Raw genomic sequence first — 21629 nt, forward strand, 5'->3', positions numbered from 1 at the left:
CTTAAACTGAATGAATAAATAAACGGTGGAAATGCAATGAAGGGAAAAGCAGTCAATGAATTTTAATAGAAGGAACGCAAAATAAATCAATGGAAGGATGGATGCAAATAAGTGGCATGAATAAATAAGTAGATGAATGAATGCAAATAGATGGCATGAATAAATAAAGTCAGAGTGTAAATACAAAAAGAAAAGAAAAACTCTATGGGGTTTAGCCAAGCCTCCCAAAATAATCCGGAAATCTTGTCTGCGGACAAAAGTACCGAGTCCTCTATGTCTTTCTTAGGCTGAATGGGGGAAGCGGACAAATAGAGCGAATTACACCGTCATTCAAGTGACGTAAACAACAACGCCAGACCAATCAACAGGGCGGGCGGGGAAAGGAAAAGGGGCAGAGGCCTGATGCCCCTTTCCAACCTATCCACACAGAAGATTCTCTATTCCCCGCCTACCAGTCCCTCCTCGTTCCTCTTTTTACTGGGCAGCCGGGCAGTCAGTCATTGCGACGGCCAGCCAATGAGAAGCCCAGGCAGGCCTTGAGAGGGAAGCTTCAAACTTTAAAAGCAAGATGGCGGCGGGGGCGGCGTTGCTGCCGCGACAGCGGCTGTGAGGGAGCCGCGGCGGGCGCGCGGCCCTCGGCCGGGGCTGCGGAGGCGGCTCTTCGGCCGCGCCTCGAGGCGACCCCGCCGGGCCGAGATTCCGCCGCCGCCGGCCGCGCGGGGATGGAAGTAGCCGCTGCCTCCTGTGGCAAATCTGCGCATGTGCGGGCGGAATGAGCATGCGCAGATGCGCCTCCTCGGCCCCTCGGCCGCCCTCTAGTGGCGGAATGGAACCAGGCGCCCTGCCGCTCTCGGTCCGGCTGCGCGAGGCTCTATCGGGCGGAGAGTGCGAGTAAGCGCATGTGTGAATGCACCTGTTCACGTGTACACGTGAATTTCTCTAGCGGCTTCTCCCTCTTTTCTTGGTTTGTTCCTTTTTGGCTTTGCAAAAGCTTTCTTATGTAAACAAAAACTACCCCTGAAATTATTATTATTATTATTATTATTAATAATAATAATAATACCACTAGTGCTTTTCTTCTAGAAAAAAGGTGCCAGTACCCTGGAGAACCCCCAGAAAAAAGCACTGATTATTACAAAACGTGAATCTCCCCAACTCAACTGGTTTTGGGGGCTTCTTGGCTTGCAGATCTTAATTCCTGAGTCCAGGCTCACCCTATTCACACCTTCAATGCCCTTAAGCCAGGATTTGTGAGCACAGAGACAATGGGGAGGTTTTTTTCATTTCCTCCCTCCTTGCAGAGAAACATTTGGTCAGTTTGGGAGAGTCAAAATGGTTTCAGGACTGCCTTCCTGTACTGTTTCGGACATGTGGTTTATATTTTTATGTTCGTGTTTGCCTTGTACATTTAATTTACACGTTTGAGACCTTAAATTCTTATAACATTTATTCCTGTTATCCCCTTCAAATGAACTCTTTTCCTGCTGATCATTTGCAACGGTGAGTTTTTCCTTGTGGACATGTTTGGGCTTGCGCTGAGAGATGAGGATGGCTCTTCAAGGCTGAGGGTGTGCCTGCCTTTAATAAGTAAAGGTAAAGGGACCCCGACCACTAGGTCCAGTGGTTGCGGCACTCATCTCGCTTTACTGGCCGAGGGAGCTTCTGGGTCATGTGGCCAGCATGACTAAGCCACTTCTGGCGAACCAGAGCAGCGCACGGAAACGCTGTTTACCTTCCCACCAGAGTGGTACCTATTTATCTACTTGCACTCTGACGTGCTTTCGAACTGCTAGGTTGGCAGGAGCAGGGACCGAGCAACGGGAGCTCACCCCATCGCGGGGATTCGAACCGCCGACCTTCGGATCAGCAAGTCCTAGGCTCTGGGGTTTAACCCACAGCGCCACCTGCGTCCCAGTCCTGCCTTTAATACAACAGGGCAGAAAGATGCACCTGCTTGAATCTTTAGGCGCGAGAGAACCAAGCTGCTGGGGGAGTTGTGGAATCTAAATTTCTGAAGCCATCTAAGATGCGTTTGACGGGCTGGTGGTGGACTTCCCTCCAAGCGGAGTCGAACGATCCACTTGCTTTTGCATTGTGCCTTGCAGATCTGGCACTGAGTCAGGGTCTGGATGACTTCTTAAGATCCCTTCCAACTCTAGGATTCCATGAAATCCCCTTGAATGGCACATAGTATAAGGCAGGCTCCAATAATAATAATAATAATATGGGACACGGGTGGCGCTGTGGTTAAAACCTCAGTGCCTAGGACTTGCTGATCGTAAGGTCGGCGGTTCGAATCCCCGCAACGGAGTGAGCTCCCGTTGCTCAGTCCCTGCTCCTGCCCACCTAGCAGTTCGAAAGCACCCTTAAGTGCAAGTAGATAAATAGGTACCGCTTTATAGCGGGAACGTAAACGGCATTTCCGTGTGCTGCGCTGGTGCTGGCTCGCCAGAGCAGCTTCATCATGCTGGCCACGTGACCCGGAAGTGTCTTCGGACGGCGCCGGCTCACGGCCTCTTAAGCGAGATGAGCACGCAACCCTAGAGTCGGACACGACTGGCCCGTACGGGCAGGGGTACCTTTACCTTTAATAATAATATTTATTTATTTATTTGCGGCCCATCCGGCTGGGTTGCCCCAGCCACTCCCGGTGTCCCCCAACAAAAAATATTTAAGATGCAATGCAACATGATGTTCCTTAGACCATTTGCCCGTCTGTGCTCAGCATTGACTTCCCTGGTTGGCACCAGACTCACATCAGAGCCAGTCCGATGCCCCCATGGGGAACACCAGAGGCAAAGCTCTGTGGGGCTTCAGGTAGCGGAGCATCTCTAACCCTTACCTGGAGAGCCTGGAATCGTACCTGGGACTTCATGGGCACAAAGCCACTGACCACAAATTGGACCAACCTTCTTTCAAAACCATCTGAGTCGCTGGCCGTTGCAGAAGGGAGTTCCGCAGTTTCACTCTGCACTGTCCTTCCTTTATACGTGTCCTGACCAGAGCCAGGCAGAGTAGATAATGTGCCCCCCCCTTTTTTTTTTTTACCCTGGGGATAACTGAAGTCTTATAAATAAGTAAGTATATAAATAATTTCCCCAAAAGTTATGCTGACAAATGATTTTATTTCAAGGCTCGAACCGTATCAGCATATAAAGACAAAATGGAAAATATAGATATACAATAGTGCTTTTTAAAAAATACATAGGGAAAAGGATTATTTTAAGTATTTACATTTAAAAATGCTTTCCTAGCTTTCTTTTCTGCAAATTCTTGAATGACGCAGGGAAAATCAAGCAACTTCGCCTTATCGTGGTTTATGTTTATCATTGCTAAACCATTTAGGCGTTCTTGAGCCATTGTTGATCGATTGTGAATACGCTGACCGAGGCCCCCTTTGGAATCGGAGGCCCTGGCCAAGTGGCCCATATGGCCCCCCCTTATGTTTGGGCCTGGGCCTGACTCTTCCAACATTCTGCGTTCCAGTGTTACGAGAGAGGGAGAGAAATGTCCCTCTGTCTGCTTTCTCCATGCGTTACACAATTTCTTTCTGAAATAGGGTCTGTTTACACATATTTACAACCCTGAATCACCATGCATAATTTCACAGACTTCTTTTGTGTTCACTCGCCTTTTTCTCTCTAAACTAAAATGTCCCGAATGCTGCTAGCTTTCCTTGCTCGCTCCGTCCCTTTGTCCATTTTGCTTGCTCTTTTTTTTCTGGAATTTTAACTCTTAGTTGCTGTTTACTTTCTTCCCAGGATGGTCGAAGCCCTTCTCCAGCAAGGAGCGGACCCCAACTTGGTTCTGCCCGAGGGGATTGCTGGCATCCACCTTGCCGCCGGCATGGAGCAGGAGAGTGGGATCCGGTCCCTTGCCCTCATCCTCCGGTATGGCGGAGACCCCAATATCAGGTATTCTGCAGGGTCTTCTGCTACATCCATGGGGAAATGAGCTCTGAACCCACCAGCGGACATCTAGTGTGAGCGAACAGATTTGGCATCAGATTACTTGCATACCCTGTAGCGTTTCTCCGATGAAAATAGGGACATCCTATTTAATAATAATAATAATAAATAAATTTACTATTTATACCCCACCCATCTGACTGGGTTGCCCCAGGAATTCTGGGCAGCTTCCAACATACAGTGAATGCTCAGGTTGTGAATGTGATCCGTGCGGGAGGCACGTTTGCAATCCGCAGCACCACATCTGCGCACACACGGATTGCGATTCGGTGCTTCGGCGCCATGCGCAAAGCACGATTTAGTGCTTTGGCGCATGCGTGAGCACAGAAACCCGGATGTAACCCGTTCCGGTACTTCTGGGTTTCGGCGCGTCCGTATCCCGAAAACGCGCAACGTGAAGCATCTGTAACCCGAGGTATGACTGTATATAATAAGATAAAACTTTAAACATTACCAAAAAAAAAAAATCCCTATACGTGGCTTCCTTCAGATGTCTTCTAAAGATGATATAGTTACTTTTGATGGGAGGGCATTCCAGAGGGCAGGCACCATCACCTGGTTCCCTATAACCTCACTTCTGACAGGGTGGAAACTGCCAGAAGACCCTTGGAGCTGGACCTCGTGTCTGGGCTGAGCGATGGGGGTGGAGATGCTCCTTCAGGCATACTGGGCCAAGGCCGTTTAGGGCATGAAAAGTCAACACCAACACTTTGAATGGTGGTTAGAAACGTACTGGGAGCTAATGAAGATCCTTTAGGACCGGTGTTATATGGTCCCGGCGGCCATTCCCAGTCTGGCTGCCGCATTCTGGATTTGTTGTAGTTTCCGGGTCAACTTCAAAGGTAGCCCCACAAAGAGCGCATTGCAGTAGTCCAAGTGGGAGATAACCAGAGCATGCACCACTCTGGTGAGACAATGTGCAGGCAGGGAGGGTCTCAGCCTGCGTACCAGATGGAGCTGGTAGACAGCTGCCCTGGACACAGATTTGACCTGCACATCCAGTGGTCTATAATAACAATAACAATTTGTTATTTATACCTCGCCCATCTGGCTGGGTTTCCCCAGCCACTCTGGGCGGCTTCCAACAAAATATTAAAATAAAGTAATGCATCAAACATTAAAAGCTTCCCTAAAGAGGGCTGCCTTCAGATGTCTCCTAAAAGTCTGGTAGTTGTTTATCTCTTTGACATCTGGTGGGAGGGCATTCCACAGGGCGGGCGCCACCACCGAGAAGGCCCTCTGCCTGGTTCCCTGTAACTTGGCTTCTCGCAGTGAGGGAACCTCCAGAAGGCCCTCGGCGCTGGCCCTCAATGTCCAGGCAGAACGATGGAGGTGGAGACGCTCCTTCAGGTGTACTGGACAGAGGCCGTTTAGGTCTGACCTCAAGATATAAAATTTTAACGTCAAGAACCATGCAGATCCAGAGACCTGCTTTACTTTAAAGGGAAAGATCGTAGCTCAGTGACAGAGCATGCACACCTTGCATGAATCTGGGGGGGGGGGGGGGGTTTGGGAAGGAGAGCTGCTGCCAGTACTAAAGCTGGGTGCTTGGCTGCCCGTTGTTCGCAACAAGAGGCCATTGCAATAAATCGGGGCTCTTGACGCCCTTCAGGCCTTGGGCACCTAACGTTGTGCAAGGTGCAATCCCAGGTTTTGCTTGTGATTCAGGTCCGTGGACGGTCTCACCCCCTTGCATGTGGCAGCCGCCTGGGGGTGCTACACGTGCCTAAAGCTCTTGCTGATGGAAGGAGGAGACCCCCACCTGAAAGACCAGGTAGGCCAGAGAGTTCCTGCCATTGTGTGTGTGTGTGTGTGTGTGTGTGTGTTTGGGCAGGGGGAGACAGGACGGCAGGGACACTTTCCTTCCTGCTGCCCTTATACCACTGGATATACGATATCTTTATTGTCATTGTCCCATACAGAATAATGAAATTGAAAAACTAGATAAACCCCCTAAAAACTCTGAAACCCCATTTTAAAATACACTATACTAAAAAATACACTATACTATAGAGACCCCTTATGCTGCGTTTAGAACCAGAATTGCATTTGCGTAGAAACTGTTTCTCAGGCGGCTAGTCCTGGCCTTTATAACCCTATACCTTCTTCCAGAAGGCAGAAGCTGAAAGAGATCATTTCCGGGGTGCGCACTATCCTGCGCTATCTCTGCAGCTTTCTTATGGCACCTGGAAGCGTAGATTTGATCCAAGGTGGGAAGAGTGCACCCAATTATTCTCTCCGCAGTCTTTACAACCCTGGATAGCAGGGATAACTCCTCTGTTGGCACCGACCTCTGACACAAAAGCCCGCCTCATGCAACCCTGGCACGGTCCTTTGCATGCGGACTCAGAAGCAGTGTGGATTTGATTTAAATCAAATCGATTTAAAGCACGACTTAAATCACTAGTCACTAAGACTTGATTTAAATCATATATTTTTTTACAGAAAGACTCATTCTTGCTGGTATAATCTTCATATTTACAACCAGTCGTACCTTGGTTTTCAAACAGCTTAGTTTTCAAACGTTTTGGCCACATATCTGGAAGTGAGTGTTCGGTTTGCGAACTATTTTTGGAAGCCGAACGTCCGATGGGGCTTCTGCAGCTTTCAATTGGCTGCAGGAGCTTCCTGCAGCCAATCAGAAGCTGCACTTTGGGTTTCCGAACATTTTGGAAGTTGAACAGACTTCCGGAACAGATTCCGTTCGACTTGGTCCTCTAGCCTCTTCTTTCTCCCAGGACGGGAACACTGCCATCGACCTGGCTTTGGAGGAAGGGAACGAGATGTGCCTCCGTATCTTGCAAGGGTTCCTGGACGAGGCTGGAGAGGGGCAGCACCTCTGGATGAGTAAGTAGGGAGACGCAATCAAGCTCCCCGCCCCCCCATGCAATGTTCTCTTCGCATCCTGTCGCCTGATTTCAAACTTTACGTTCTCATTTGTTTGCTATACCATAACTGCGGCCGAAACAGAGCTTAGCAAAAAAATTTGGAAGTGTGAGCATGAGAAAACATGAACCTGTTTAAAATATTTCGTACAGGTTTCCTTAAACTCGGCCCTCCAGATGTTTTGAGACTACAATTCCCATCATCCCTTACCACTGGTCCTGCTAGCTAGGGATCATGGGAGTTGTAGGCCAAAAAACATCTGGAGGGCCGAGTTTGAGGAAGCCTGATTTAGTAGTTTTTAATACAAAAACGAGAGCATCCTCTTATGAGATCTTTGAGCAGAGGAGGGGAAATTGACCGATAACTCTGTTGTTATTAACTTGTTTGTATCGGCCAATGAATATCCCAGGCATCCAGTGTCTTATCGTTGGCACTCCCGCTGCTGCGGCCTCACTCACTACCATTTAGACAATCTGCAGCGACGCCGGTTTCAAGAAGGTGACCCCACCCCACCGGCCTTATTACCAATTTGAATAGTTTAACCCCCCCACACACACACCTGTAATATTCTGCCTAGTTATACACTTATTTTATCTTTTATCTACGGAGCGAATATTTTGCATTTTGTAGTTTTTGACACTTGCATCAAATAAGAAAAGAGATTCCGACTAACATTAGGAAGGTCTGGCCGTAAGAGTTGTCTGACAATGGAACAGACTCCCTTAGGGATTTTCCTTTGCTGTAGGTTTTAAAACAGAGATTGGATGCCCATTGGTCAGGATTCTTTAGCTGTAATGCCTACATTGCAGCTAGTTGGGACAGATGATCCTTGGGAGCCCCTTCCAACCTAATATTTAAAAAAATGGAGGGACGCGGATGGCGCTGTGGTCTAAACCACTGAGCCTCTTGGGCTTGCCAATTGGAAGGTCGGCGGTTCAAATCCCTGCGACGGGGTGAGCTCCTGTTGCTCGGTCCCTGCTCCTGCCAACCTAGCAGTTTGAAAGCACGTCGAAGTGCAAGTAGATAAATAGGTCCCACTCCGGCGGGAAGGTAAACAGCGTTTACATTCGCTCTGGTTTCCATCACGGTGTCCCGTCGCGCCAGAAGCAGTTTAGTTCTGCTGGCCACATGACCTGGAAATCTGTCTGTGGACAAACGCTGGCCTGAAAATGAGATGTGCGCCACAACCCCATAGTCGCCTTTGACTGGACTTAACTGTCCAGGGGTCCTTTACCTTTTACAGTTCTTTTTCTGCGATTTTCAAAAATGCTTGAGCTGTGTGGCAGAATGCCAGCAACTCCTGTTTCCCTAATTTCAGAGGCTCAAATTAAATAATACTAGCCTCGTTTGTCCCTCTCTTTCTTTTTTATACAGGCTACCGAAGAGAAGAAAGCTTCCTCACCACCGTGACTGAAGACACCTTGAACCCTGGGCGGTCCTTGAGGCTTTATGACGCTTGCCCCATCCTCTCGGGCGGAAGCTTGCGGCATCCTCCGGATGAGAGCCTTCAGCATGCAAAGCCACCCACCTTCCTTTCTCATCCTCCAAACAGCCAAGATAAAATTTCTTCCTTTGAGGACAGGATCGCTTCTTCGTTCCTAACGGAGTGTTCTTTGGCTTCCAGCACTTTGTCCAATCAGGGAGACCTCTGTGCTCAGCTGGCAGCCTCATCTGGCTTGGGCGGCGTGCTTGGGCAGCCAGCCCCCAGTCCCTTGGCAAGACGGGGTTTTCACATCGGAGGACCCGAGCCCCTCAAACCAGATCTTGGCACATCCCAAACTCCTTGCGTCCAGAGCACTACAGCTAAGGGGTCCCCTTTGCCTCCAGACGGCACATTTCCCCCCTCCACTTTAATCGACCGTAAGCTGAGAGCGAGCCTCGAAAACGCTAACAGATCCCGGGAGATCCCTGGGCCCTCTCCCACCCATGCAGTTGTGTCCGAATGTGAAGCAGATCCCATTGCCAGCATTCAGGATCCCAACGCCACCTTCAACCTCTCCCACTATGGCAGCTTCCTAGACCCAGACCTTGTGGTGAGAGCCATGGGCCACGAAGGGCTGGACGTCACCTCGCCCGATCACGCCTACCTGTTCACCCGGGAGAACGCTGCAGCCGTCTCGGACCTGGAAAAGACGGTCGTGGTCAATGCGGAGTTCCTGCCTAGCAGCTGTGGGAATCTGGTCGGAGGCTCTGAACGAGCCGAATCGTTTAGTGCAAGCTCAAGCAGTGGCCAGTATGCCTCATGCGACAGCGAATGTTACGCAAGCACTACGGAAGCACTCCGCTGCAGTGAGGCTCAGAACCAGGAGGGAAGGGAGGCCAATTTCAGCTGTTCCACGTGCATCTCCCACAATACTGGGAGCAACAGTTTAATGTCAGAATTGTCCTTAGGCCCGTCTTCCAGAGGACCGGTAAGCAGCTCCAGAAAGCCGGTTGAGGCATTTAGCGAGAGGAATTCTCCTGCTAGGTCTGACCGCCTGAGACATTTGTGTGACAGAATTGGTTGTAAGGGGGCTTCTTCCAACACATGCGCTGGGAGGCAACCTTTGGACCTGGTCTGCTTTGGGAAGGACGAACGGCCCAAGAACGGCGGGCAGCCGGGTTTCTCCCAAACGTCCCAGTTTCTTGCAAAATGCCCTTTGCAGAAGTGGGGGAACCAAGGCACAAAGTCTCCGCCGTTGAGGGAAACGCAGAAGCCAAGGAACGAGCATCTTTCAGAAATTTCCTCTCCCATTGTTGGGAGAGTTGGTACCTGGGAACTACAAGGCAAACTAAAAGGAAGTGGGTCGCCTGAAGCTCAGGAGAGGTTGAGTACAGAGGAAAGGAGAGGATTTCACTCCACGAGCACCAAGGATGTGGAGGGGCACTTGTGGACTCCAGAAACGGTGCTCATACAGAAGGCATCTGAAGAGACGTCTTCCCCGGGGAATGAGAGCCCTGTCACTTCCGGGATGGTCTGGGATGCGGCTGAAACAATGGCCGTCCCTCATCAAACTCCTCCAAGCATCAAAGAAGAGCCGGCCGGCTTGGAGGCCAAGCTGAGGTCAATGATGCTGGCGACCAGGGTCTGCCATTCACCACTGCTCCAGCCCCACCAAAGCCCCCGGCACGTTACGCCCCGAACCAAAAGCCGCATGATGGCGTCGGCCACGCACAATGCCAGCTCTTCCTCCTCCCTCTTCGACGAGACCCTGGAGGTGCCACAGCGTCCCAGGCGGACGAGAAACCCCGGAGGGCAGGTTCCGGCCTCCAGCGATAGGCAGGATCAATCCGCTGGCCCAAGGAACAGCGGCCTGCCTGGTGCGGCTGGAGGCAAGAACGGTGAACTCGATGACACCTTATTAATAGGGGCTGGTCTCAGCAGCTGTGATCCAGGCAGCTGCTCAGGGTCCCTCCCTTCGGGCTGCCCTCTCATCAGCCCGGATACACCAGGAAGTTCTGGGAGAGATGTTTGCAGAGGATGTGACCGTTCTGACACCAAATGTGGCAGCAACCGTGCGACAGATTCAGGGGAAGAGCTTCCCTTGAAGGAGGAGAAGCTGCCACCAGGGAATGGTGCCCAAGAAAGCCTGGATGCTGTGCTGCCTCGGGGTGAACCTGAGCGGCTAAGTGCCAGGCGTGGTAGGACCAAGAGGCAGGCCAATCGCTCGCGAGTGAGCTTCAGCCGGCTGCCTGCACCGAGAGTGTCCACCTGCCCGTCCGGACGGATGAGTCCCATTGCCCAAGATGTCCAGCTGTCGCCCGGTGGCCGGCCCGTGAACCTGAGCGCCACTGAGCCCGTGGAATACCTTTACGAGGATGAAGGGCACGCCCTCGTGGAGCGCCACGTCCCTTGCACGGACGACTCTGCGGCCAACACCACCAGCTCCGAAGACACCGTCATCTACGACTGGCGGGCATACACCGGTCAAGCGGCCGGGCCGGCAGATGTGGGCAGCAGCTCTCCACCAGCTGCCTCTGAGCTGAGCCACCTCTCAGACGAAGCGCTAGTCCGGCAGCTTCGAGACTTCGGCGTCAACCCGGGTCCTGTAACGGGACTCACCAGGAAAATTTACCTGCAGCTACTTGAGAAGCTGATGAGCGACCCAAAGACCAAGGCCCGGAAGGGCTCTGCAGGTGAGTGGCTGCTTTGCCTGGGGGTAGGGGAGGCCTCAGCCCATTGATGGAGGCCTTCTTTGCATGCAGAAGGTCCCGGGTTCAACCCCTCTGGGGCATAGCTGTCAACGTTTCCCTTTTTTTAAGGGAAATTCCCTTATTCCGAATAGGATTCCTCACAAGAAAAGGGGAAAGTTGACAGCTATGCTCCAGGGTCATCTCCAGAAAGGGCATCCCATGTGCTTCTTTGCCTTTAACTGACATGCCTTTAAAGTTGTGGGAGGGAGGTTTACATATGGTTTACATATCTCCTTTCCTGATTCTAATTTGTAGGCTAAGGGGCTGAGAGCTCCTGTTAAAAATAATAATATTAATACACGAATCCCCACCACCACACACACTTACACCTGTTCTGATCTAGGGCTGGGCGATATCTGGTTTTCAACATCGCAATATATCACCAGCTAAACATCGTGAAATGTTGATACAGTGGTACCTTTGGTTGCGAACAGGATCCATTCCGGAGCCCCATTTGCAACATGAGCAGAACGCAACCTGCGTCTGTGCAGGTCACGATTCGCTGTTTCTGTGCATGCACGTGACGCCATTTTGAGCATCTGCACATGCGTGAGCGGCGAAACCCAGAAGTAACCCTTTCTGGTACTTCCGGATCGCCGCAGGACACAACCTGAAAAGATTTGACCCGAAGCGTCTTTAAGCCGAGGTATGACTGTATATCACAACATCTGACATAAGAATGGAGCTGTGTAGAGGCACGGGCTGGCTTCACAGTTTTTCCCACATTGTGATTTTTGCATAACACACACACGATTCGCGATATATTGCCAGTTCCAAAATTATGAAACCGATATCACAACTGGGCTTCAAACCAGTTTAGGACGATATAGCAATATATCGCTCAGCCCTATTCTGCTCATGCACGATTTAACAAAGTTTCTCCGCTGTGATCGTATATTGAGATATATTGAGATAATATTCCATCGTTCTTTCCTTGTTACGTGTCGTGTGCGTCTCTCCACCATGTGTTAACAAACTTCTCTGTTTTGGTGGCGGTGGCGTTGTCTGTTCTTCACTCGCCTCCAGGCTACAGCCCGGAATTGTCTTCTGCCCTGGACACTTACCAGATCCCAGATGGCCAGGAGGACGAGATGGCTTTGGCCAGGCAGTTCGACCAGCCGGACAAGAGCCGCAAGTGGAGGGAGGGTCTTCTCAAGTCCAGCTTCAACTACCTGCTGCTGGATCCCAGGTGTGGAAGCTTTTCCCCGACTCTGCCATCCTGGCTGCCCCTGGGGGGGAAAGGAGGCAATTCCTACCTTTTCAGACTCAGCTGAGTTTTGGGCGAAGACTGGGGGTATAGTTTGACAGCGTGCAGTCTTCTCTACGGAACAGAACCCTCAGGGTGTTGCCAGGCCTCTCTGGCCATGTGAGGAAAGGGCTTGGAGACCCTCTCTCCTTGCCTCTGCTCCACGGCCTCACAGCCCCATCTGATCACCAGTTCAAACGGAGAAGAGCTTGTCAGCTGGTAGAGCACAAGTCTCTTCATCTCAGGGTTGTGGGTTCAAGCATTGCAGGGGTTGGACTAGATCAGGGTTTCCCAAACTTGGGTCCCCAGCTGTTTTCGAACTACAACTCCCATCATCCCTAGCTAGCAGGAACAGTGGTCAGCGATGATGGGAATTGTAGTAGTAGTAGTAATAATAATAATAATTTTTTATTTATACCCCGCCCTTCCTGGTTCAAAAACCGGGCTCAGGGCGGCTAACAACAAATTTAAAACACTTACCGTATTTTTTGCTCTATAACACGCACCCGACCATAACACGCACGTAGTTTTTAGAGGAGGAAAATCCGTAGGCATGCCACCCGTAGGCATTTCCTCCATAACATGCACAGACATTTCCCCTTACTTTCTAGGAGGAAAAAAGTGAGTGTTATGGTGCAAAAAATACGGTAATTATAAAAGCAGCATAAAATACGGTATAAAAACATGAAATAACAATAAAAATCAAAAATCAGTTATATAATCCCCAGGGCTAGCTGGCTGAATTGGTCCTGTTTGGGCCAGCGAGGAGGCCAGGGCAGAATTAGCTGTGGGGTCTCAGAGCGGGTGAGGGAAGAGAAGAGCAATAAAAGATCAGGCTGAATTCAAATTAAAGGCCAGGCGGAATAGCTCTGTCTTACAGGCCCGACGGAAGGAGGTTAAATCCTGAAGGGCCCTGGTCTCATCCTCAGAAAACAGCTGAGGACCCAAGTTTGGGAAACGCTGGACTTAGGTGACCCTCATGGTCCCTTCCAAATCTGCGGTTCTACGATTCTGTGACCCAGGGGTGGGAAAGCTCAAGCCCAGGCGTCCAAGGGCCAAATTCTCCCCAGGCCACACAGAACATCCTTGCCAGTCCTGCTTTGCATACCCACCCACATCCCAGGTGTTTTGGCCTGGCTGGGATGCACCCTTGGAACTCCACGCCACTAGGTTACCTGGATGGAAGTAACATTTTCATCCATGTCTCCACCTGCTTTTGCCTCTGTCCCTGCACGTCGCCTCTGGATGGGAATGCAGCACTTGGGCTGAGGGAAAGGGTTCCCGATCCCCGATCTAGGGGGTTGCATTTTGTGAGTGCATGTGTCTCACAGAGACTATATTGTGCCTCCTAATATCCCCCTAAGAACGTAAGAGCCTGCCTGTTCCCACAGTGGCCGACCAGATGCCTCCAAGGGAACGCGACAGGCAGGGCACGATCGCAAGGGCCGTCACCCCCCTGCTGTTTCCAGGAGCTGGTGCTCAGAAACATGGCCACCTTCGACCATGGAAGCAGAGCTTGGCCATCATGGCTGGCAGCCGTTGACGGCCTCCCTGCTCCTCTACGAATTTGTCCAGTCGCCTCTTAAAGCCCTCCGGGTTATATATAATAATAATAATTGATTATTTATACCCCATCCATCTGGCTGAGTTTCCCCAGCCAATGGAGTGTTAATAACAATACAGCATTAAATTTTTAAAACTTCCCTAAACAGGGCTGCCTTCAGATGTCTTTTAAAAATAAGATAGCTGCTTATTTCCTTGACATCTGGTGGGAGGGCGTTCCACAGGACAGGCGCCACCACCAAGAAGGCCTCTGGTTCCCTGTAACCTCACCACCAAGAAGACCATCTGGTTCCCTGTAACCTCACTTCTCGCAATGAGGGAACCGCCAGAAGGCCCTCGGCGCTGGATCTCAGTGTCCGGGCTGAACGATGGGGGTGGAGACGCTCCTTCGGGTATACTGGGCCTTTGAGGCCGTTTAGGGCTTTAAAGGTCAGCACCAACACTTTGAATTGTGCTCGGAAACGTACTGGGAGCCAATGCAGATCTCTCAGGACCGGTGTTATGTGGTCCCGGCGGCCACTCCCAGTCACCAGTCTAGCTGCCACATTCTGGATAAGTTGTAGTTTCCGGGTCACCTTCAAAGGTAGCCCCACGTGGAGCGCATTGCAGTAGTCCGAGCGGGACATAACTAGAGCATGCACCACTCTGGCGAGACAGTCTGCGGGCAGATAGGGTCTCAGCCTGCGTACCAGATGGAGCTGGTAGACAGCCGGTTGTTGGCCCATTGCTGCCTCCCGTGGCGGCGAGTTCCGCTGGTTAACTCTGCCCTTCTGCCTGTGCCCGACAGGGTGACCCAGAACCTGCCCTTCCGCAGCCAGTACATCAGCCGGGCCGAGTGTTTCCGGACATTCATCAGCGCCATCTTCTACGTGGGCAAGGGGAAGCGCTCCCGGCCGTACTGCCACCTCTACGAAGCCTTGACGCACTACCAGCAGAGCCGGAGGAAGCAAGGCAGACAGGTGCAGGCAGCGCAAAGACTGGAGTGGTGCCCTGCTCTCCCCTCCGGCCCTCCCCTGCTTTGAGGCAAATGCCACAGGGTGGGGGGGTCAGGCCAGAGAGATGCAGTGGCCAAGATGCACCCGCCAGTCAACTTCTGGACAGAGTGCAGGGGTGCCAGCTTGAATAAAATACTGGGGGAGGGGGACGCATTGGCCCGCTCCCTGCTGGAAGGGGGGAGGCCGGAGCCAAGTGAGCGCTTGGCTTTTATGCTTACCTGGGAAGAAGACCTGAGCCTAAAAGACTTCTTTAAGCTGATAAATAACGCCAGTAGATAAGGTACCGCTCTGGCGGGAAGGTAAACGGCGTTTCCGTGTGCTGCTCTGGTTCGCCAGAAGCGGCTTAGTCATGTTGGCCACATGATCTGGAAGCTGTACGCCGGCTCCCTCGGCCAATAAACCTTTACCTTTACAACGTTTATAAGGACTAGTAATGTAACAATATCACTATGCCCAGAAGTTATGTGTTTATGTTGTTGTTGTTTAGTCGTTTAGTCGTGTCCGACTCTTCGTGACCCCATGGACCAGAGCACGCCAGGCACTCCTGTCTTCCACTGCCTCCCGCAGCTCGGTCAGACTCATGTTTGTCGCTTCAAGAACACTGTCCAACCATCTCGTCCTCTGTCGTCCCCTTCTCCTTGTGCCCTCCATCTTTCCCAACATCAGGGTCTTTTCCAGGGAGTCTTCTCTTCTCATGAGGTGGCCAAAGTATTGGAGCCTCAGCTTCACGATCTGTCCTTCCAGTGAGCACTCAGGGCTGATTTCCTTCAGAATGGAGAGGTTTGATCTTCTTGCAGTCCATGGGACTCTCAAGAGTCTCCTCCAGACCAGAATTCAAAAGCATCAATTCTTTGGCGATCAGCCTTCTTTATGGTCCAGCTCTCACTTCCATACATTACTACTGGGAAAACCATGGCTTTAACTATACGGACCTTTGTTGGCAAGGTGATGTCTCTGCTTTTTAATATGCTGTCTAGGTTTGTCATTGCTTTTCTCCCAAGGAGCAGGCGTCTTTTAATTTCGTGACTGCTGTCACCATCTGCAGTGATCATGGAGCCCAAGAAAGTAAAATCTCTCACTGCCTCCATTTCTTCCCCTTCTATTTGCCAGGAGGTGATGGGACCAGTGGCCATGATCTTCGTTTTTTTGATGTTGAGCTTCAGACCATATTTTGCGCTCTCCTCTTTCACCCTCATTAAAAGGTTCTTTAATTCCTCCTCACTTTCCGCCATCAAGGTTGTGTCATCTGCATATCTGAGGTTGTTGATATTTCTTCCGGCGATCTTAATTCCAGCTTGGGATTCATCCAGCCCAGCCTTTCTCATGATGAATTCTGCATATAAGTTAAATAAGCAGGGAGACAGTATACAGCCTTGCCGTACTCCTTTCCCAATTTTGAACCAATCAGTTGTTCCATATTCAGTTCTAACTGTAGCTTCTTGTCCCACATAGAGATTTCTCAGGAGACAGATGAGGTGATCAGGCACTCCCATTTCTTTAAGAACTTGCCATAGTTTGCTGTGGTCAACACAGTCAATGAAGCAGAAGTAGATGTCTTTTTGGAACTCTTTAGCTTTCTCCATAATCCAGCGCATGTTTGCAATTTGGTCTCTGGTTCCTCTGCCCCTTCGAAATCCAGCTTGCACTTCTGGGAGTTCTCGGTCCACATACTGCTTAAGCCTGCCTTGTAGAATTTTAAGCATAACCTTGCTAGCGTGTGAAATGAGTGCAATAGTGCAGTAGTTGGAGCATTCTTTGGCACTGCCCTTCTTGGGATTGGGATGTAGACTGATCTCCTCCAATCCTCTGGCCACTGCTGAGTTTTCCAAATTTGCTGACATATTGAGTGTAGCACCTTAACAGCATCATCGTTTAAAATTTTAAATAGCTCAGCTGGAATATCATCACTTATGTGTTTATAGTTTTCGCTAACTATCAATACAGTTCTAGTTACGGGTAGGTAGCAATGTTGGCCTGCCATAGTCGAAATAAAAGAAAAAAATCCTTCCAGTAGCACCTTAAAGGTAAAGGGACCCCTGACCATTAGTTCCAGTCGTGGCCGGCCGACTCTGGGGTTGCGGCGCTCATCTCGCTTTATTGGCCGAGGGAGCCGGTGTACAGCTTCCGGGTCATGTGGCCAGCAGGACTAAGCCGTTTCTGGCAAACCAGAGCAGCACACGGAAACGCCGTTTACCTTCCTGCCAGAGCAGTACCTATTGATCTACTTGCACTTTGACGTGCTTTTGAACTGCTAGGTTGGCAGGAGCAGGGACCGAGCAACGGGAGCTCACCCCGTCGCAGGGATTCGAACCGCCGACCTTCTGATGGCAAGTCCTAGGCTCTGTGGTTTAACCCACAGCGCCCGCGTCCCATTGTAGCACCTTAGAGACCAACTAAGTTTGTTATTGGTATGAGCTTTCGTGTGCAGGCACACTTCTTCTATCAATACAGTCTTGCCCAATTTGCTACGTCTGACAACCGCTTCCAAGGCCTGGGCGCAGGAGGTGATGGTGCCCAAGCTGAGGCCAGGAGCTGGGGGACAACAGCAGACCCAGCCCAGGCACCCTCTCCCCGCCAGGCAGTGGCACCCAAGTCCCCTCTATGGCTCAAAGGGAGCCAGGCCTAGGCAGGTGGATGGGTGGTTGGGTGCCTTACCTGCACTCTCAAGTGGAAGAGGAGGCTGGGGCAGCTCAGGCCCAGTCCATTTTACCCCCCACCCGCATTTGGGAGGAGCAAAGGGGTCCAAGACCCTTTGGCACCTATGAAACCGTGTTGGGCTGCCGTCTTCCTGCCTTGGCAGCTGTTTTTTCAGAAGCATCTGGATGAGTCAGGCCCTTTTTGGCAGAGGTGGACATCCTGTCTTGAAACAGACCTGAAAGCAAACGCTTGTTTTCTGCCACTAACCCGCTCCCTTCCTTTCCTCCAGGCCTGCTCCAAAGTCCAGCATATCCTGGAAATCTGGGCCAGCGGGCAGGGGGTCATCTCCATGCATTGCTTCCAGAACGTCATTCCGGTGGAAGCCTACACGAGAGAAGCCTGCATGGTGGATGCCATCGGTAAGGCGCATGCCAGACGGGGCTAAGGCTGAAGGGCAGGCTCCATCCCAGGATAGCTCAGTCGGTAGAGCAGGAGCCTCTTAATTTCAGGGTCATGGGTTTGATCCCCACGTTGGGGATGTGCCCTTTTAAAATGTGTCAGGGAAGGGAGGATTACTGTGTTGTTATTCATAGAATCATAGAATCATAGAGTTGGAAGAGACCACAAGGGCCATCGAGTCCAACCCCCTGCCAAGCAGGAAACACCATCAGAGCACTCCTGACATATGGTTGTCAAGCCTCTGCTTAAAGACCTCCAAAGAAGGAGACTCCACCACACTCCTTGGCAGCAAATTCCACTGTCGAACAGCTCTTACTGTCAGGAAGTTCTTCCTAATGTTTAGGTGGAATCTTCTTTCTTGCAGTTTGGATCCATTGCTCCGTGTCCGCTTCTCTGGAGCAGCAGAAAACAACCTTTCTCCCTCCTCTATGTGACATCCTTTTATATATTTGAACATGGCTATCATATCACCCCTTAACCTCCTCTTCTCCAGGCTAAACATGCCCAGCTCCCTTAGTCGTTCCTCATAAGGCATCGTTTCCAGGCCTTTGACCATTTTGGTTGCCCTCCTCTGGAGACGTTCCAGTTTGTCAGTGTCCTTCTTGAACTGTGGTGCCCAGAACTGGACACAGTACTCCAGGTGAGGTCTGACCAGAGCAGAATACAGTGGCACTATTACTTCCCTTGATCTAGATGCTATACTCCTATTGATGCAGCCCAGAATTGCATTGGCTATTGTTATTGTTGTTGTTGTTATAATAACACTTTGGAGGTCCCTGGTCACAAGGTGGTTAGATTGGTCTCAGCTAGGGTCATGCTGGCCACATGACCCGGAAGCTGTACGCCGGCTCGGCCAATAAAGTGAAATGAGCGCCGCAACCCCAGAGTCGTCTGCGAGGAGTCAGGGGTCCCTTTACCTTTATGGCCAGGGCCTTTTCAGTACTGGCCCCGACTTGGTGGAACGCTCTGTCCCAAGAGACTAGGGCCCTGCGGGACTTGACAGCTTTCCGCAGGGCCTGCAAGACAGAGCTGTTCTGCCTGGCCTTTGGTTTGGACTCAGTCTGACCCTTATATTTCATTCCCCTTATGGTTTTGATCTATGGGCTACTTTTAAAATGAGGCTGCATTTTAAATTGTATTTTAACCCGTATTTTAAATTGGGTCCCCCCCCCATTATATTTTTACTGTAATTTTACTGGCGTTAGCCACCCTGAGCCCGACTCTGGCCGGGGAGGGCGGGGTATAAATACTAAAATTATTATTATTATAATTAATTTATTATTGTTGTTTTTATTTTGATTATGCATTTTGTATTTTATGTTGTGGTTTTCCATCTTGTGAACCGCCCTGAGACCTGTGGTAATAGGGCGGTTTAATTACTAAATAAATAAATAAATAAGAAAGAGAGATGATAGCTCATAGCTCCATAGGGTCAAGCTGCACTTCCTGGAAGCGGTCATCCGAATAGGACTGGGACCACCACATTGCTACCCCCCGCCCAGTCCTAATTCAGACATCTGTTCCGGGGGGGGGGGGATATACCGTGGTCAGTGGTATCGAAAGCCACTGGGAGATCTAGGGAAATCAACCGGCTCACGCTCCCCCTGTGTCTTCTTCCAGGGCTGAAGATGCTGACCAATCAGAAGAAAGGGAATTACTACGGCATCGTGGCGGGCTGGCCTATGAGGCGGAGGCGCTGCCTGGGCACCCACCTCCTTCACAGAGCCATGCAGATCTTCCTGGCAGAGGGGGAGCGGCAGCTGCGACCCGCGGACATCCGCACAGGCCAGTGACAGCTACCTGGCTCGCGAGGCTCTCGGCGCGGCCAGCACCCAACCACCTGGGTCCGACACGATGCCCGTGGCCTGGTCAAGGCAGTTGTCACATTATGGCCGAGGCGTTGGGCTAGGACAGGCTTCCTCCACCTCAGCCCTCCAGATGTTTGGCCTACAACTCCCATGATCCCTAGCTAGCAGGACCTGTGGTCAGGGATGCTGGGAATTGTTGTCTCAAAACATCTGGAGGGCCAAGGTTGAGGATGCCTGGGCTAGGACTTGCCTTGTTGGCTCCCCGCCCCCCTCCAGCTTGGCTTGGAGTTGGGAGTTCATGGGGAATGTGGAACTCCCTGCCACTGGATTCCCCAATGTCTCAACAGGAGAAAAGGATCAGTGTTGGACAAGCTTGAATTCGCTCTTGATGCACATTGACAGAACTGAATGTTCATCTCTCTCTTTAAACAGAGTCTCCTGTGCCGTTCTCAGAAACAGATATATATGTAGCCGTCGGTCGTGTGCTTTTACTGTTTTTAATTCTGTAATTTATGCTTTTGTGCTTTTTTATACGTGGCTTTCTCGTTCAGTCCCCCTCTCCTTCGGATCATGTAGAGTTGGTGAAAAATTAAATGTTTTTCTAGGATCGGGCAGAAACGCGTGGCCTCCTGTCCTCTTTCCTCACCCCCCCCCCACTCCTCCTGCCCCTGGTGGGCGATGTGGCTTCCGGCCTCTGCTCTTGCAGCTCTTTTCAGAAGGGAGGAGAACCTAAGAGTTGAAACGGGCCACTGTGAGGACATCCATTCCACCCTGGCACACACCCCTGCTTTAACGCAGGACTTGCAGTTTATAGCTGTCCATCTTTTGCTGAGACATCTCCAACCATCACCTCTGAGCACGCAGACCTCAAACCAGTATCAGGACTATGGAAAGTCTGGTCCCAAAAGGAGCTGCCTTCATAACAATTTTTTAAAATGATTAATTTTTTAAAAAGTTCAGGCGTGGGTGAGCTCTTCCTTTCCTGATTTCTCCAATCTGCACAGCCATCTGCGGGGACTGCCCTGGATTTCCTTCCTCCAGTGGCGGGGTGGACTAGTTGACCTTCAGGAGTCCCCTTGCCAACTATGGTTTCCTCATTCTTTCACTTGGAAGGGACAAATTTCTTGTGATGGCCTGGGATTTGGATTTGGATGCTGAACCTGAGGAACCCCAGCCTGCACAGGATTCCCCGCCTCCAGAACCAGCTGAGCCGGGGCTGGGGCATGAGCCTGAAGAGTCCTCACCTGTGCTGGGTCCTCAGGTGCAGGCACCAGCTGAGCCTGCTCTGGCTCCTGGGGTGATGGAGGACCCATTGCCTGCAGGTGCTCCACTCTCAGCCCCGTCAGGGGAAGCTGAGGTTGCCTCTGGGTCCGGTAACCCTCCAGCCTCTCCTGAGCTGCAGAGGCTCAGGGCAGAGAGGCAGAGGGAACTAAGTTCCCGCAGGAGGAGTGCTCGCCTCCAAGCCAGGAGAGACGAGTCACCAGAGGAACGGGGCTGCCCTGTGCCTCGGGGCAGATAAAAGCCAGCCAGCCCCAGTCCCAACTTGCAGGAGCAACATTGTTGGTTGCTAGTTCCTGCCAGAACCCTGTCCTGCTTTCCTGCATGAGCTCCTGACCTCACCCGACGCCCTACCGTGGCACCCAGCTTCGACTTCTATGGACTGCCTTCCTATTGCACCATCGACCCCGGACTGGACTCGGACCTCGCCTCTCGGCTAGCCCCCGGGACCAGCACAAGTCTGCTTTGTGGTAAAGGCTGAAGATGTCAGAAACACTCAAGCAAACCTCCCTTGCAGAGTCGTTCTGAGGATGAGACAGGCGACGGGAGAAACCTGAACTCAGAACCAGTCTCTCAACTGCCTGAAATAATAATAATAATAATAATAATAATAATA

The 21629-nt window shown here is 51.1% G+C and overlaps 1 protein-coding gene across 3 annotated transcripts; it reads left to right on the plus strand.

Annotated features, from left to right (window-relative positions):
* Positions 1 to 737: 737 nt before the first annotated feature.
* On the plus strand, positions 738 to 20355 carry ANKLE1 (ankyrin repeat and LEM domain containing 1). 3 transcript variants are annotated; one of them, XM_080988751.1, is made up of 9 exons: positions 738 to 891; positions 3762 to 3914; positions 5637 to 5742; positions 6707 to 6815; positions 8229 to 10970; positions 12054 to 12216; positions 14624 to 14798; positions 17761 to 17887; positions 19548 to 20286. In XM_080988751.1, the coding sequence occupies exons 1-9, from the start codon at positions 773 to 775 to the stop codon at positions 19718 to 19720; spliced, it is 3867 nt and encodes a 1288-aa protein (XP_080844877.1). In that variant the 5' UTR covers positions 738 to 772; the 3' UTR covers positions 19721 to 20286. The 3 variants fall into 3 exon arrangements, with proteins under 3 accessions (XP_080844877.1, XP_080844876.1, XP_080844878.1); XM_080988750.1 differs by having other exon boundaries at positions 740 to 891; positions 14624 to 14795; positions 17758 to 17887; positions 19548 to 20285; XM_080988752.1 differs by having other exon boundaries at positions 826 to 891; positions 3740 to 3914; positions 14624 to 14795; positions 17758 to 17887; positions 19548 to 20355.
* Positions 20356 to 21629: the final 1274 nt, after the last annotated feature.

The sequence above is a fragment of the Podarcis pityusensis genome (genome assembly GCF_964106645.2).
Source record: "Podarcis pityusensis genome assembly, chromosome: 18".
Taxonomy (NCBI): domain Eukaryota; kingdom Metazoa; phylum Chordata; class Lepidosauria; order Squamata; family Lacertidae; genus Podarcis; species Podarcis pityusensis.